Source organism: Bufo bufo, chromosome 6 (genome assembly GCF_905171765.1).
Source record: "Bufo bufo chromosome 6, aBufBuf1.1, whole genome shotgun sequence".
NCBI lineage: Eukaryota > Metazoa > Chordata > Amphibia > Anura > Bufonidae > Bufo > Bufo bufo.
Window position 1 is genome coordinate 100,501,624 of NC_053394.1, and position 17,752 is coordinate 100,519,375.

The following is a 17,752-nucleotide window of genomic DNA, read 5'->3' on the forward strand; positions in this document are numbered from 1 at the left end:
CCCATAATGTACCAGTATAAAATGCCTCATATATAGTGCCCCAGTAGATGCCCTCAGTGTCCCCCATAATTTGCAAGTATAAAATACCCCTTCTTAGTCCCCCCCGTAGATGACCCCATAGTACTCCTCTCCCCCTTCCCCATAGTACCCACCATAATGTGTCCCAGTATAAAATGCCCCTATACAGAGCCTCCCATATAAAATACGGTACCCCTTGAAGTTGCCCCATAGATGCCCCCATAGTGCCCCCAATAATGTGCCAGTAAAAAGTGCCCTCATAGTGCCCCCCCAATAATGTGCCAGTAAGAAATGTCCCCATAGATGCCTCCATAGTGCCACCCAATAATGTGCCAGTAAAAAGTGCCCCCATAGTGCCCTCCAATAATATGCCAGTAAGAAGTGCCCCCATAGATGCCCCCACAGTGCCCCCCAATAATGTGCCAGTAAGAAGTGCCCCATAGATGCCCCAAAATAATGTGCCAGCAAGAAGTCCCCCCTTAGATGCCCCCCAATAATGTGCCAGTAAGAAGTGCCCCCCATCGATACCCCCCAATAATGTGCCAGTAAGAAGTCCCCCCATAGATGCCCCAACAATAATGTGCCAGTAAGAAGTGCCCCCATAGTTGGTCCCCCAATCAGGTGCCAGTAAGAAATGCCCACCAATCATGTGCCAGCAAGAAGTGCCCCCCATAGATGCCCCCCAATCATGTGCCAGTAAAAAGTGCCCCCACATAGATGCCCCCCCAATCATGTGCTAGTAAAATGTGCCCCCCACAGCACTCCTCTCCTGTATTGAGCCATATAAAAAAAAATAAACACATATACTTACCTCCATCATGCTGGCAGCGATGCGATGCAGGCCTCTTCTGGCCTGTGGCCGACGCTGTACGGCTCAGGCGGCGCGATGATGTCATTGTGCCGCCTGCACCGGCCTCTGATAGGCTGCAGGCCTAGTGCCTGCAACTTATCAGAGGAGCGGGGAAGGGAGATGCCTCTCCCCTGCCCTGCAGCATCCATCTGTATTGCTGTCCTGAGGACGGCGATACAGATGACTATAGAGTTGAGCGCTTCCACAATGGAAGCGCTCATCTCCCTGTGCCCTGCCGCTACGCCACTGCTTGCTGGTTTGGGGGGCCGCCGAGGATTTCCCCGTCTCCCCGGTGGGCCAGGCTGAGCTTGCTGATTACACAGTGAGATGTGCTGCCAATAATCGATCATCTGTCACCCTGGTAAAAGTTGCCCACCAACAAACAAACAAGTGTTTGCTTGTTCATTGGCTAATCAATAATATTGTCCAAATATAGGGAATGAGAGTTCCTGATAATGATACCGAATGCTTGTTCCTGATAAATAGCCCAAAAATCATGCATTCTAATAGTGTCCTAACCCTTCAGATCTGGAGTTCTAATATGCTGCTGTCACTCTGACAGAGGGGCATGCTCCACAAGTTTTCAGCATCACCAGAATCTCTGCTCCTTTCGTATTGTAGCTGGCGAGTGCGCTCTCCAGTAAGCAGTGCTGCCGGCATCTCATCACCATGGTAATCTGGTCAGCCTCCGTGTGCTGGAGCGACAGCCAGTCAGAGTGATGCCGGGGCATCACGCGTCATGACGTCAGGGGTCATGTGACTCAGACGTTCCATGTCATCTGTGGGGTGCCCTATTTAAACAGGCAACTGCTAGCCACAGTTGCCTGTGATTAAGGTGTTACTCATCGTATACCTTGCTATATTGCATTTTTGACCACTGGATTATTGGACTTCGGTGTGTTTCTGACCAATACCCCTCTTGCCTTATGATTTAGACCTGACAAGACTTCCTATTTTTGCCATTCTGGCTTGGTACGTTTCTGTTTTCCGGTTATTCTCCTGGTATTGACTTATACGACTCTGCTATATTCAGTTTGGTTCTGTTATGGTTATCCTACCCATCGAGTCAGTTATCTGCTCTGTGTATCTGTCACTACGGTTGTTATTTTGTCCTTGCATTTTTCCCTGTAGACCCCTGCACTTTGTTAGGAAGGGACCTCTGTCCAGTTGTGGGCTGTCATCTAGGGCGGATTGTGCAGGCAGGTAGGGACAGTGGTGTGGGCAAAGTTCAGGACCTCACTGATGCCTTTCGTGACAGCTGCCTTAAAGCATATTATACCAACCTATACTTCAAGTCCTGGACAGTCAAATTTTTTCTGGTGAATAGATTGAGATATGCAATTGGAGTTTGCTCTGTTTCTGAATGAAACACACTACTAAGGAATAAGTAAATGCCACCCCCATACTCCACAGATGACCTCAATGGGGAATTTATTAGGCAAATTGCAGAAAGTTTGCTTTTGTTTCCACTCCATTAAAATACATTGCAGGAAGAAATTACCTTTACTCGAACCCGCTGGAAAATACGATATATACTGATTTAAAAATATATTTCTGTAAAATATCCCTTTAGCATGTCTGTGCCTGCCAAGAAACCAAAGCAAGCATAATACTTATCAGTAATTTACTCTACCCTGTGGGAATTCAAGAACCTAAGCAGAATTGACTAAAGTTAAAATGCCCCCCTCTGAACTCTTATTGAACATGCAACTGGTCTTTAATAATGTATGGAATCAAATGAATGCTTTTTGTTAAAACCTAGATCACCAAATAAGAGCACACTTAAAAAGTGAAGGACATAAGTGCATCGTCTCCGCATCTTCAAAGCTGAATAGAACAAAACAGATTCTTCAAAAGTATCAAATGCTAATTTGGGAAATCTTATAGCTACATGGGGTTTCTGAAAGGTGCACGATTTCAAGGTTGTTACGCTGCAGAAACAAAGTGCATTGAAAAGTATTGTTTGTCAGGCTTTAAAAAGATACAAGAGGCTGAGATGATTTACTGCCTTTATGAAACTTAAAGTGTATTGTATTTAGCGCGTTACAAAAAAAAAAAAAACTTGGTATGGCTGGGCTTATTATGCCAGGCAAATATAAAGCCAGTAAGCACACTCTTACATAGGATCATGGTCAGCCTAATGAGAATTCGTTGCTAATCACTACCCAGTGCAGAGGGGAATAGCAATCAGCCAAGAAACAAGCAAATGTTAATTTGTCATCTGATAGCATCTTTTAGGCAAGCATAAAAATGTTCACTGGTCAGCAGCTGGTCTCCATGTGTAAACAGGGGTGTGCTGCCTACAAAATGTAAAGTATATAGGAGATACAGTGGGGAAAATAAGTATTTGACACACCTACAAAGAATGGAGAGGCCAGTAATTTTTATTGTAGGTACACTTCAACTGTGAGAGACAGAATCTAAAAAAAAAATCCAGAAAATCAAATTGTATGATTTTTTAATAAATAATTTGCATTTTATTGCATGAAATAAGTATTTGATCACCTACCAACCATCAAAAATTCTGGCTCTCACGGACCTGTTACTTTTTCTTTAAGAAGCCCTCCTACTCTCCACTCATTACCTGTATTAATTGCACCTGTTTGAACTCATTACCTGTATAAAAGACACCTGTCCACACACTCAATCAATCAATCACACTCCAACATCTCCACCATGGCCAAGACCAAAGAGCTGTCTAAGGACACCAGAGACAAAATTGTAGACCTGCACAAGGCTGGGATGGGCTACAGGACAATAGGCAAGCAGCTTAGTGAGCAGGCAACAACTGTTGGTGCAATTATTAGAAAATGGAAGAAACACAAGATGACTGTCAATCTTCCTTGGTCTGGGGCTCCATGCAAGAGCTGGCCTCGTGGGGTAAGGAAGATTCTGAGAGAGGTCAGGAATTAGCCCAGAACTAAATGGGAGGACCTGGTTAATGACCTGAAGAGAGCTGGGACCACAGTCTTAAAGATTACTGTTAGTAACACACTACACCGTCATGGATTAAAATCCTGCAGGGCACGCAAGGCCCCCCTGCTCACACCAGCACATGTCCAGGCCTGTTTGAAGCTCGCCAATGACCATCTGGATGATCCAGAGGAGGCATGGGAGAAGGTCATGTGGTCAGATGAGACCAAAATATAACTTTTTGGTATCAACTACATTCACTGTGTTTGAAGGAAGAAGAAGGTTGAGTACAACCCCAAGAAAACCATCCCAACTGTGAAGCATGGGGGTGGAAACACCATACTTTGGGGATGCTTTTCTGCAAAGGGGACAGGACGACTGCACCGTATTGAAGGGAGGATGCATAGGGCCATGCATTGCGAGATTTTCGCCAACGACCTCCTTCCCTTAGTAAGAGCATTGAAGATGGGTTATGGCTGGGTCTTCTAGCCTGACAATCACCCAAAACACACGGCCAGGGGAACTAAGGAGTGGCTTCGTAAGAAGCATTTGAAGGTCCTGGAGTGGCCTAGTTAGTCTCCAGACCTGAACCCAATCGAAAATCTTAGGAGGGAGCTGAAACTCAATGTAGCCTAGCAACAGCCCCAAAACCCGAAAGATCTGGAGAAGATCTCTATGGAGGAGTGGGCCAAAAAACCCTGATGCAGTGTGTGCAAACTTAGTAAAGTACAGGAAATGTCTGACCTCTGTAATTACAAACAAAGGTTTCTGTACCAAATATTAATGTTTTTCTATTGTATCAAATACTTATTTCATGCATTAAAATGCAAATTAATTATTTAAAAATCATACATAGATGGGCAGCTTCTGAAGATGTATTTGTGCTGCTGGGGCAACATTTTATGCTGCACTGTGCTTTTTGATGGTGCTGGGGCAGTTTATTGTGTTGCACTGAGGTATTTGGCTCTGTTAGGGTGGTATTTTGTGCTGCAATATAGTAATGCTGGCCCTACCAACTTGTGTTAGCCCTGCCTTCTGTCAATTTGGGGCCACTTTTACCTTATTTTTTCCAGGGCCACTTTAAGTTCCCAGTCCACCCCTGGTTAGTGGAAAAAACAGAAGCATGCACTACTGGTTCGTGTTGCAGACTAAAGACGCCCATTTAAGTTTATAGGTCCCTGAAAACCAAAGACTAAACACAGATGCATCTGTGTTTCGTCCATTTCTTTTACATTTTCTTACATTTATTTGCTGAAACTGTAATACCCCTTTAACTGTCCATTGCATTCAGAAAGTCTTCTGACCCTTTCACTTTTTTCCCATGTTGGTATGTTGTGGCCTTGTGTTGAAATAAAAAGTTGTCCCCTTCATTCTGCACTCAGTCCCCCAAAATGAAAAAGTGCAATCAGAATTTAAGAAATGTTTGCTATGACACTTGAAATTTAGCTCTATGGGCCTCCCATTTATTTTGATAATCTTTGAGATGTGTCTACACCTTGACTGGAGTCCACCTGCTGTAAATTCAGTTGATTGGACATGATTTGGAAATACACAGTCTGTCTATATAAGGTCTCACAGCTAGCAATGTATCAGAGCAAAAACCAAGACATAAAAGCCTTCAGAGAACAGATAGAAAATTGTGTGGAGGAACAGGAACAGATCCGGAGAAGGGTACACAATATTTTTACTGCACTGAAAGTTCCCAAGAGCACAGTGGCCCCCACAATTCTTAAATCGAAGAAGTTTGGAACAACCAGGGCCCTTTCTAGAACTGGTTGCCCCACCAAACTAAGTAATCGGGGGGAAAGTACCTAAGTAAAAGAAGTGACCATGAACTAGCTGAGCTCCAAAGATCATGTGTGCAGATGGGAGAAACTTCCAGAAGGTCAACCATCACTGCAGCACTCCTCCAATTTGAGCTTTACAGCAGAATGGCCAGAAAGAAGCCTCTCCTCGGTAAAAATACATTAAGAAGGTTTTCAAAAAAACACCTGGCCCTAAGCACACAGGCAAGACAACACAGGAGTGGCTTAGGGACAACTCTGTGAATGTCCTTGAGTGGCCCAGCTAGAGGCCTGACGAACCCATTTGACCATCTCTGGAAAGACCTGAGAATGGCTGTCCACTGACAGTCCTCATGCAACCTGACAAAGCTGGAGAAGATCTGCAGAGAAGAATGGCAGATCCCAAATCCCCAAATCCAGGTGTGCAAACCTTATGGGAGCATGACCAAGAAGACTGAAGGCTACCCAAGGGTGCTTCAACTAAGTACAGAGTAAAGGGTCTGAATTTGGGTCTCAATGTGAGATTTCAATTTTTCTTTTTTCAAAAATTAGCAAAGATTTTGAACATTCTGTTATCACTTTCTCATTATGGGGGATTGAGTGCAGAATAATTGGGAAAATGTATCTTTTTTTATTTTAGCACAAGGCCCCAACATAACAAAATGTGAAAAAGTGAAAGGGTCTAAAGAGTTCCCGAATGTCCTGTATTGTCTTATGTAGATACAGCTTATTCACTGTATTTTAGGCAACTTTCTAAGATACTATGCATTTCAAAGCAACACTATTTTTAATATCTCTGCTTAGGCAGTGAATGGAAACAAAAATGTTTAGAGGCTGTAAACCAATCATTATGTAGTTTTACTGAGACAGTGGTTGTGCTTATTACAGTGCAGCACCACTTCCTATGGAGCCGGTGCAGGAAAAAGATTTGTGCTGCTGCTATATTTAATTAAAGGGTCAGTGAGTTTTGGTAAAACTTTTGATATGTCCTACAGAGACATATGGGTTTCTCACCACTAGAACGAGGAGAGAGAAGCGCACACATATCACGCTCTCTCTCCTTGCTGCAGGGAAAAGAACTGAGAGGGGCCCATAGACTTCTATTGATCCCGTCTTCTACAGTGAGGAAAGAGAACGCAATATGCATGAACTTCTCTCTCCTTGTTCTAGCAATCGGTGTGGGTCTCAAAACTCCTCCATAAGTCTCTATGACATATCAAAAGTTTTATCAAAACTCGTGACCCTTAAAAAGAGAAGTGCCTAGACTCATACACGGTGACAACCAGAGAAAGTAAGTTAGCAGAGACACCCACCCCCCCTAATTGGTAACACTCAGTTGTCAATTTATTTATTTAGGAAGGGTACATAATAGTTATATTATGGGGAATACAACTACTTGCTAAAACGGACATGTCAGGAGAGGTGACAGGTGCTCCTTAACCCCTTAGGGACGCATGACGTACCGGTACGGCATGTTTCCCGAGTCCTTAAGGACCCATGACGTACCGGTACATCATGGGTTTAAACCACGATTGCGGCGCGGCGGGGGTTAATCGGAACAGGATGCCCGCTGAAATCATTCAGCGGGCATCCTGTCACAACGTTGGGGGGGTCATGTGACCCCCCGTATCGGCGATCGCCGCAAACCGCAGGTCAATTCAGACCTGCGGTTTGCAGCTTTACCTGCGGTTGCGGCGGCGGTGCCATCAGGTCCCCATGCGGCTGTGGGGGGGACCCGATTGCATGGAAGGCAGCGCGATGTCTAAGGAAGGCATTGCGCTGCCTTCCGGTGAAGAGCCTGTGAGATCCAGCCCCCTTGATCTCACAGGCCGGAAGCTGTATGAGTAATACACACTGTATTACTCATACAGCCAATGCATTCCAATACAGAAGTATTGGAATGCATTGTAAAGGAATATACCCCCCAAAGTTCAAGTCCCAAAGTGGGACAAAAAATAAAGTGAAAAAAAAGTTGAAAAAATAAAGTTTTCCCCCAAAAAATTTAAAGTTTCAAGTAAAAATAAACAAAAACGTCATTTTCGCCAAATAAAAAAAAAATTGGTAAAAAATAGGGGGGAAAAAGTATACATATTAGGTATCGCCGCGTTCGTATCGACCGGCTCTATAAACATATCACATGACCTAACCCCTCAGATGAACATCGATCAAAAAGGCATTTGCCCACCAAAATAGTACCAATCTAACCGTCACCTCATCTCGCAAAAAATGAGCCCCTACCTGAGACAATCGCTCAAAAAATAAAAAAAACTATGGCTCAGAATATGGAGACACTAAAACATCATTTTTTTTGCTTGAAAAAAGCTGTTATTGTGTAAAACTTACATAAATAAAAAAAAAGTATACATATTTGGTATCGCCGCGTTCGTATCGACTGGCTCTATAAAAATATCACATGACCTAACCTCTCAGATGAACATCGTAAAAAATTTTAAATAAAAACTGTGCTAAATAAACCATTTTTTGTCACCTTACATCACAAAAAGTGTAATAGCAAGCGATCAAAAAGTCACACGCACCCCAAAATAGTGCCAATAAAACCGTCATCTCATCCCGCAAAAATCATACCCTACCCAAGGTAATCGCCCAAAAAATGAAAAAATTATGGCTCTCAGACTATGGAAACACTAAAACATGATTTTTTTTTTGCTTCAAAAATGAAATCATTGTGTAAAACTTACATAAATAAAAAAAAAATTAATACATATTAGGTATCGCCGCATCCGTGACAACCTGGTCTATAAAAATATCACATGATCTAACCTGTCAGATGAATGTTGTAAATAACAAAAAATAATAACGGTGCCAAAACAGCTATTTCTTGTTATCTTGCCTCATAAAAAGTGTATTATAGAGCAACCAAAAATCATATGTACCCTAAACTAGTACCAACAATACTGCCACCCTATCCCGTAGTTTCTAAAATGGGGCCACTTTTTTGGAGTTTCTACTCTAGGGGTGCATCAGGGGGGCTTCAAATGGGACATGGTGTCAAAAAAAACAGTCCAGCAAAATCTGCCTTCCAAAAACCGTATGGCATTCCTTTCCTTCTGCGCCCTGCCATGTGCCCGTACAGCTGTTTACGACCACATGGGTGTTTCTGTAAACTACAGAATCAGGGCCATTAATATTGAGATTTGTTTGGCTGTTAACCCTTGCTTTGTTACTGGGAAAAATGGATTAAAATTGAAAATTTCCCAAAAAATTGAAATTCGGAAATTTCAATTCTCCATTTGCCAATAACTCTTGTGGAACACCTAAAGGGTTAACGACATTTGTAAAATCAGTTTTGAATACCTTGAGGGGTGTAGTTTCTTAGATGGGGTCACTTTTATGGAGTTTCTACTCTAGGGGTGCATCAGGGGGGCTTCAAATTGGACATGGTGTAAAAATAAAACAGTCCAGCAAAACCTGCCTTCCAAAAACCGTATGGCATTCCTTTCCTTCTGCGCCCTGCCGTGTGCCCGTACAGCGGTTTACGACCACATATGGGGTAAAAAAATTATTAAAATGGAAAATCTGGCAAAAAAAGTGAAATTTTGAAATTGTATTTCTATTTTACATTAATTCTTGTGGAACACCTAAAGGGTTAACAAAGTTTGTAAAATCAGTTTTGAATACCTTGAGGGGTGTAGTTTATAGAATGGGGTCATTTTTGGGTGGTTTCTATTATGTAAGCCTCGCAAAGTGACTTCAGACCTGAACTGGTCCCTAAAAATTGGGTTTTTGAAAATTTCAGAAAAACTTCAAGATTTGCTTCTAAACTTCTAAGCCTTGTAACATCCCCAAAAAATACAATATCATTCCCAAAATGATCCAAACATGAAGTAGGCATATGGGGAATATAAAGTAATAACTATTTTTGGAGGTATTAATATGTATTATAGAAGTAGAGAAATTGAAACTTGGAAATTTGCAATTTTTTACAAATTTTTGGTAAATTTGGTATTATTTTTTATAAATAAAAATGATTTTTTTTTACTTCATTTTACCAGTGTCATGAAGTACAATATGTGACGAAAAAACAATCTCAGAATGGCCTGGATAAGTCAAAGCGTTTTAAAGTTATCAGCACTTAAAGTGACACTGGTCAGATTTGCAAAAAATGGCCTGGTCCTTAAGGTGAAATAGGGCTGAGTCCTTAAGGGGTTAAATGCAAAGAGACGATCGTAAAATGTGTGTGCTGCAAGAAGAAGCAAATGTCAGCAGCAGTGAAGACTGACAGGTTCTAACATTCTACTGATGAATAACACTGACCACGATATAAATGCTTTCATTATTACACCCAACATGACTTGGCCAGCTGCTGTAAAGGGCTAAAATAACTAAATAAGCGATACAACCCCCATGCTTTGTTTTCCTGGCTGCACCGTTGACATTTCACGCACACGATGTCACCACTGTAGCCAATCACTGGCATCAACAGTGATGTCCCATACACAGCTGAGGCCAGTTATTGGCTGCATGGTGACCTAGGTGCATGGAACGTCACTGTGGCAGCAAGGAAGATGAGGTCAGCGTTGCAAGACCGGATCGCAGCGCTGTAAGTGGCAAGGGACAAAACGCGTATTGTTTCTATTGTTGTTTTAATACATTTCCAGCAGCTGCCCCAGTTTTTATTTATTTGGACAACCCCCATTTCCAGCCCTCCTCGCATGCAACGTATGTGTCTACAGGCTGCAGGGATAACATGCCTGTATAAGACACAAAAACACTGGTAGTGTACGGCATGAGACTGCTGAGACCAGTGATTGGCAGCAGTGCTCATGTGCCGTATATATGGCTACTGTTGCAGCCTGGTAACAGAGATCAGAGCGCCAGCATGTGCACCATCACTCCATTTCCACAGGTGACCTGGGGACCATGGTTCTCATAATTAGCAGGGGTCCTGGCACCTGGACCCTCCCAGATCATACATTTATCACCTATCCTATAGGAAATCCTCTTTAACCACTTCCCATCTGGGCCATTTGCCCCCTTCCTGACCAGGCCTAATTTTGCAAAACTGACATATCTCACTTTATGTGGTAATAACTTTGGAACGCCTTTATTTATCCAAGTCATTCAGAGATTGTTTTCTCGTGACACATTGTACTTCATGATAGTCATAAATTTGAGTCAAAATATTTCACCTTTATTTATGAAAAAATCCCAAATTTACCCAAAAATGTGAAAAATTCGCAATTTTCAAAATTTCAATTTCTCTGCTTTTAAAACAGAAAGTGATACCTCATAAAATATTTATTACTTAACATTCCCCATATGTCTACTTTATGTTGGCATCATTTTGGAAATGTCATTTTATTTTTTTAGGACGTTAGAAGGCTTAGAAGTTTAGAAGCAATTCTTCAAATTTTTAAGAAAATTGCCAAAACCCACTTTATAAGGACCAGTTCAGGTCTGAAGTCACTTTGTGGGGCCTACATAGTGGATACCCCCATAAATGACCCCATTGTAGAAACTACACCCCTCAAGGTATTCAAAACCGATTTTACAAACTTTGTTAACCCTTTATGCGTTCCACAAGAATTAAAGGAAAATGGAGATCAAATTTTTAAATTTCACTTTTTTGGCAGATTTTCCATTTTAATCCATTTTTTTCTTTAACACATCGATGGTTAACAGCCAAACAAAACTCAATATTTATTACCCAGATTCAGCGGTTTACAGAAACACCCCACATGTGGTCATAAACTGCTGTATGGGCACACGGCTGGGCGCAGAAGAAAAGGAACTCCACATGGTTTTTAGATGCCATGTCCCATTTGAAGCCCCCTGATGCACCCCTACAGTAGAAACTCCCAAGAAGTGACCCCATTTTAGAAACTAGGGGATAAGGTGCCAGTTTTATTAGTACTATTTTTGGGTACATATGATTTTTTGATCATTCATTATAACACTTTATGGGGCAAGGTGACCAAAAAATTGGTTGTTTTAGCACAGTTTCTATTTATTTATTTTTACAGCGTTCACCTGAGGGGTTCAGTCAAGTGACATTTTTATAGAGCAGATTGTTACGGACGTGGCGATACCTAATATGTATACTTTTTCTCATTTATTAAAGTTTTACACAATAATAGCATTTTTGAAACAAAAAAATTATGTTTTAATGTGTCCATGTTCTGAGAGCTATAGTTTTTTTATTTTTTGAGAGATTTTCTTATGTAGGGGCTCATTTTTTGCGGGATGAGGTGACGGTTTTATTGGTACCATTTTGTGGGACATACACGTTTTTGATCACTTGGTGTTGCACCTTTTGTGATGCAAGGTGACAAAAATTGCTTGTTTTGACACAGTTTTTTTTTTTTTTTTTTTTTACGGTGTTCACCCGAGGGGTTAGGTCCTGTGATAATTTTATAGAGCTGTTTTTTACGGACGCGGCAATACCAAATATGTCTATTTTATTTTTTCTATTTTTAAATTTTTTTTTTATTCCTTACTTGGGAACTTTTTTTTTTTTTACATGTGAAACTTTTTTTAATTTTATTTTTTCAACCCTTTATTTTTTTTTATTTTATTTTACACTTTTCGTCCCCCATAAGGTCATACAAGACCTCTGGGGGACATTTGCTTCACTTTTTCTTTTTTTTTTTCACTGTTGATTTCTCCTGTAACTGGGGCTGACATAGTAGCCCCAGTTACAGGACAAATACACCCCTAGAGAGGCTGTACAGCAGCAATCCAGCGCTGTACAGCCTCAGAGCAGGGCTGATCGAGGTCTCTGAGAGACCTCACACAGCTCCTGCACTCTCCGGTCCCGGCGGTCACATGACCGCCGGGCCGGAACAGGAAGCGCACAGCGCTTCCTTCTCTGCAGACACAGCGCTCGGTGAGCGCTGTGTCTGCAGCGATCTGGAAGGCAGGGACACCTGGGCACTGTCACTGCCTCCTCTCTGGGTTGCCCTGCTGTCACTGACAGCGGGCAACCCGATCAGCAGCTGCACGATTAGCGTGCAGCTGCTGTTTCTGAAAAGACGTTTTAAAACGTGCTTTCAGAAATAGAGGTCCACCCATAGGACGTTTATATCCTATCGGCGGACGGCAGGTGGTTAAATTTAGAGTACTATTTTTCCCAAATTCATAAACTGTACCACCTATTCCTCTTCATAGCTTATTACAAATAGGTTACACAAAACATAGACATACACGTAAATGGTAAATAGATGTACTATGTTGAATAGACCCGGAAAGAATAAGTAAAAACCCACTCAGTGTACATAGATACACTAAACACCGAAAATGAACTGAGATTAAACGGGTATATCATCAAAAAAGAAATCCTTTATTGAATAAATAACATATATAAACGAGAACGTGATACGACAGATAAAAAATGGCTACATCTGAGGAGGCATATCAGCACAGGTGAAACACTAAATAGGGGCAAAAAAACACCAAAAAAATACAAAAATGTATGCACTTGCACTTTAGTATTTTTTGGTGTTTTTTTGCCCCTATATACACTAAGTAATTGTGGTCACGGACTTACACGCAACATTCAGGCAGGCATTGTACTCTCCTTTTTTGCCTCTATTCCTGCACTCCATTTCCTTCCCTTTTAGTGTTTCACCTGTGCTGATATGCCGGCTCAGATGTAGCCATTTTTTATCTGTCGTATCACGTTCTCGTTTATATATTATTATTTATTCAATAAAGGATTTCTTTTTTGATGATTTGCCCGTTTAAAGGGTTTCTACCACCAGAAATACTGTTATGTAGCTGACTGATAGCGATGCGCTAATGTCAGCACTACATAACAGTGTTTTACTAACATTAGTCCCTGCAGCCGTTTTTTTGTCAAAAAAGCACTTTTATTATATGCTAATGAGCCTCTAGGTGCTATGTGGGCGTAAAATCAGCACCTAGAGGCTCCGTCTACTCACGCTTTTTCCCGCCCAGGTCCTCCGTTCTGCCCGCCCAGCTCCTCTTGATTGATGCCACTGTTCCCTGCATCGTTGGCGAAATCCCGCGCCTGCGCCGTTCACTTCTGTCTTCGGCGCAGTGAGTGAATGATGCACTCCTGGTGCCGGATTCCTCACTGCACCTGCGCCGACTACTTCACAGTGAGGAAGCCGGCATCAGGAGAGCGGCCTTCACTCACTGTGCCTGCGCCGAAGACAGAAGTGAACGGCGCAGGCGCGGGATTTTACCAACGATGCAGGGAACAGTGCGTGGCATCAATCAAGAGGAGCTGGGCGGGCACAACACTGGACCTGGGCGGGATAAAGGGTGAGTAGAAGGAGCCTGTAGGTGCTGATTTTACGCCCACATAGCACCTAGAGGCTCATTAGCATATAATAAAAGTGCTTTTTTAACAAAAACGGCTGCAGGGACTAATGTTAGAAACATACTGTTATGTAGTGCTGACATTGGCGCATCGCTATATCAGTCAGCTACATAACAGAATTTCTGGTGGTAGAAACCCTTTAATCTCAGTTCATTTTCGGTGTTTGGTGTCTCTTTATAGCTTAGCTGCCTACTTTGCCCACCCCTTGTTCCAGTACTGCCGCTGGCAATGTGGTCACCTGGACACTTATTTTCCTGGGGTATATTGCCATAGCCCAAATATTATATCCCTATATGTATAGAGTAGAAATGAAGAAGGTCACGGCACTCCAAAAGCTTCCAAGCTTGGAAGCTTTTGGAGTGCCGTGACCTTCTTCATTTCTACTGGTAACTTTGGGGGTCTCTGAGGCCGAGACCTGACGCCACGAGCACCGCCGCAAAATCTCTTGAGCTTATCCAAGTAAGTGGTGCTGTCCTACCACCTATTTTTTCTGTCCTATATGTATAGAGTTACTCCAAAAACACACTGGTAGGGTAATTAGAATAAGGGCTCATTCACATGATTGTATGAATGGGTCCACATCCATTCTGCAATTTTGTGTACTGTGTTCTGTCCGCATCCGTAGTTCTGTTCCACGGCATGTCCAAGAGTAGGCCTTTCTATACCGGGCCAGCCCTTCCATTCTGCAAATTGAGGAACAGAAAACATGGCGTGAATGAGCCCTAATAAGAATCTGGTCCTAGTCTGGTGAGTGAGAGGCAGGTAAATTAGATTGTGAGCTAGCCCCAAGCTGACCATCTACATACAGCGCCACAGGATATGTCTGTGCTATATAATAGTAAACAGAAAGAATACATACACAGCAGAGATAGAAATACAACAGAATGTATTCTAATTGTAGGAGAGGAGTGATAGAGATAGGATAGATAGAAGATTAGATACATAGATATTAGATAGATAGATAGATGATGGATAAATAGACATATAATAGATAGATAGAAGATTAGATAGATAGAAGATTAGATAAATAGATATTAGATAGATAGATAGATAGATAGATAATAGATAGATAGATAGATAGATAGATATTAAATAGATAGATAATAGATAGATAGATAGATAATAGATAGATAGATAATAGATAGATAGATAGATAGATAGATAGATAGATAATAGATAGATAGATAGATTAGATATATAGACATATAATAGATGGACGGGTAGTGGTCTCCTGCAGGTTGCGGAGCGGTCACACCCCACTACCCGTGCCGGCAGCACACAGCTCTGCTCCCAGACACCTCAGCACTCCCCTCCTCCCCCTCCCCTCGCCCTCTTCACTCTGCGCTGCCGGGCTGCGGGCCAGGAATTCCTCCAGCAGCCAATCAGGCAGCGGAGAAGGGCGCAGATGGGCGGGGTTTATTCGTTTCTTTCTTTTTTTTTTTTTTTTCTCCGCTTTCAAGCCGAGAATTCGGGAGCGGGGCGAGTGACGTAGGAGAGTTTCACGGGATCGTGGACCTACAGTAACAACAACACACCGTTCAAGTGGCCCGGGGCCGTGCCGTGCTGTGTGCCCCCCCCCACCCGCTCCGGATACTGGGGGACCCTGCAGTGCCCGCCGTCAGGGGGGGAAGGGGGAGTAGCCTGTGCCAGGTTAGATCCCGGGCGGTGCCAGCGTTGTCAGCAAGATGGTGTCGTGGATCATCTCTAAGGCCGTGGTGTAAGTCATCCCGATGATTGCAATGGTTTCCAGTCATGTATTGTTGGCCTTCTCTGATTACTGGTGTATGGGAAATGATATTCATTCTATCTATGTAATCTATCATCTCTCTCTCTCTGTATCTATCATCCTATCTGATAGCGTTAACCATAGTACAACCCGTCTACACAGAGCAATATCCAAATATACATTGACATCCCATTATAAATAGGAAATCTAGGAAGGTTCTGGTTCTGACCCGCTGAGACCCGGTCTTCTATATCCTACATGTTATTGCTGGTTCACTAGGACTATTGTCTGTTATGATGATCAGTATGTGTGATTCCTATATTGGGGTGGTCTTCGGAAGGATTGCTCAGTGTTGTGCTCTTTGTGGATGGGCCTCTAGTCCTGCAGATTTGGTTCTGTATCGGTTCTGGTCGTGTGATGTCATCTAATCAAAATGAATGAAAAGTCAGCGACAACTTCCCATTTGGTAGGAGTCCCTGGACATGGACCTGGATGGGTAGAGGTTATATGGCAGGAAAGTGACCATGTGCCGGGCAGATGTCACTTGGCTCTGGTTGCGGAGCTGTCACCTATATAGGATGGTGTAAGTGCATAGCATTATGGCCCCCACTTGTGGCTCTGCTGCTGTTGGAGCACTACAACTCCCAGCAGGGTTTCGTAACAGCTGGAGATCCACAGGTTGGAGGCCATTGCTGTGCAGTGCTTCTGGTTTGCAGTTGGATAGGTGCCAGGTTATATATGACGATTATTTCTAACTCTGTTAGGCCTCATACACACGGCCGGGGTACGTACTTCAGTCCACGGAATTTGGATTCCTTCCATATGCGTTCCCTATTTTTCTCTCTCCCATCAATAGAAAGGGTTATTTTCGTCACACGACCGCGTATTGCGGTCCAAAAATTGCTGATCCTCAATGCCTTCGCAATGCCGCCTGTGTGGCATTCCGCAATTTGTGGAACGCAACAGGTCGCCCGTAATAGCAATACCTATTCTTGTCCTCAAAATAGACAAGAATAGGACATGTTCTATTTTTTTGTGGCCCCACGGAACGGAGCAACGGATGCGGACGGCACATGGCGTACTGTCCGCATCTTTTGTGACCCCATTGAAGTGAATGTGCATGAGCCCTTATAAGGGTTTTCCAGGACTGTAATACTGATGACCTATCCTCAGGAGCCTCAGCCTTCCCGCAACTTACCGAGCACCGCGCTGTACATTGTATAGCCATTCACTTCTGAGCGCAATACCAAGCACAGCCGCTATACAATGTACGGCCCTGTGCTTGGTAAGTTGCAAGAAGGCCGCGGCGCTCACAGGAGCGCCAGTGCCTTCTCAAACAGCTGATTAGTGGGGGTCCCAGGTGTCGGACCCTCCGATCAGATACTGATGACCTATCGTGATAATAGGTCATCAGTATGAAAATTTTGGAAAACCAGTTTAAAGGCTATGGACACTGTATTTTGTGGTAAAAAAATGTTTTTTTCAATTGGTCTTTATTAAGAATTTTCAGCAGCTTTTGTGATACATGTTGTTAACAATCAGTCTATTTTCAGACTGTCCCTCCTGAGTTCTGGCAGCTGACGGTTTATGTGGAGCCTTATCTCTGATCTCCTGATCTCATAAACACTCCTCCAGAGAGGCGGCCGGAATAAAACTACGACATGGCGGCACGCGTTCATTAGCGGCAGCATGGATCCGGCAGGCTGTTCACCTTTCGGAACAGCCTGCCGGAGAAGGCTGCCACTAGTGTGAAAGTAGCCTTGGATGAGGTCAGGAGATCAGAGATAATGCTTTTTATGAGCCGTCAGCTGACCAGGAGGGACACTCTGCAAATAGACTGATTTTTAACTGCATCTATCACAAAAAATGCTGAAAAAATGCTTTTTAGCCCAAAATGAGTAAAAGACAATCATAAAAAATTGTCCCGACGGTGTCCATCTATCACAAAAACTGCTGAAAATTCTTAATAAAGACTGATTGAAAAAATTATTTTTAGCCCAAAATGAGTAAAAGACAATCATAAGATTGTCTATGTAATTGGCTATGTATCAGCATAGCCTTTTTAAATACAGACTAGAATAGGACATTCTCTATAACTTGCTGAATGGCCCCTTAGAAATGAATGGGTTAGTGCATAGCACACTGAAGAATAAGGC

General features: G+C 42.8%; 1 protein-coding gene across 1 annotated transcript in view; it reads left to right on the plus strand.

Moving 5' to 3' along the window:
• Nucleotides 1-15,329: 15,329 nt before the first annotated feature.
• REEP3 (receptor accessory protein 3) overlaps nucleotides 15,330-17,752 on the plus strand; it is a 189,120-nt gene continuing 186,697 nt past the window's right edge. Inside the window, exon 1 of the mRNA XM_040438869.1 lies at nucleotides 15,330-15,587. Within this exon, the coding sequence (XP_040294803.1) occupies nucleotides 15,556-15,587 (32 nt within the window). The 5' untranslated portion in view covers nucleotides 15,330-15,555. The remainder of the gene's footprint in view (nucleotides 15,588-17,752) is intronic.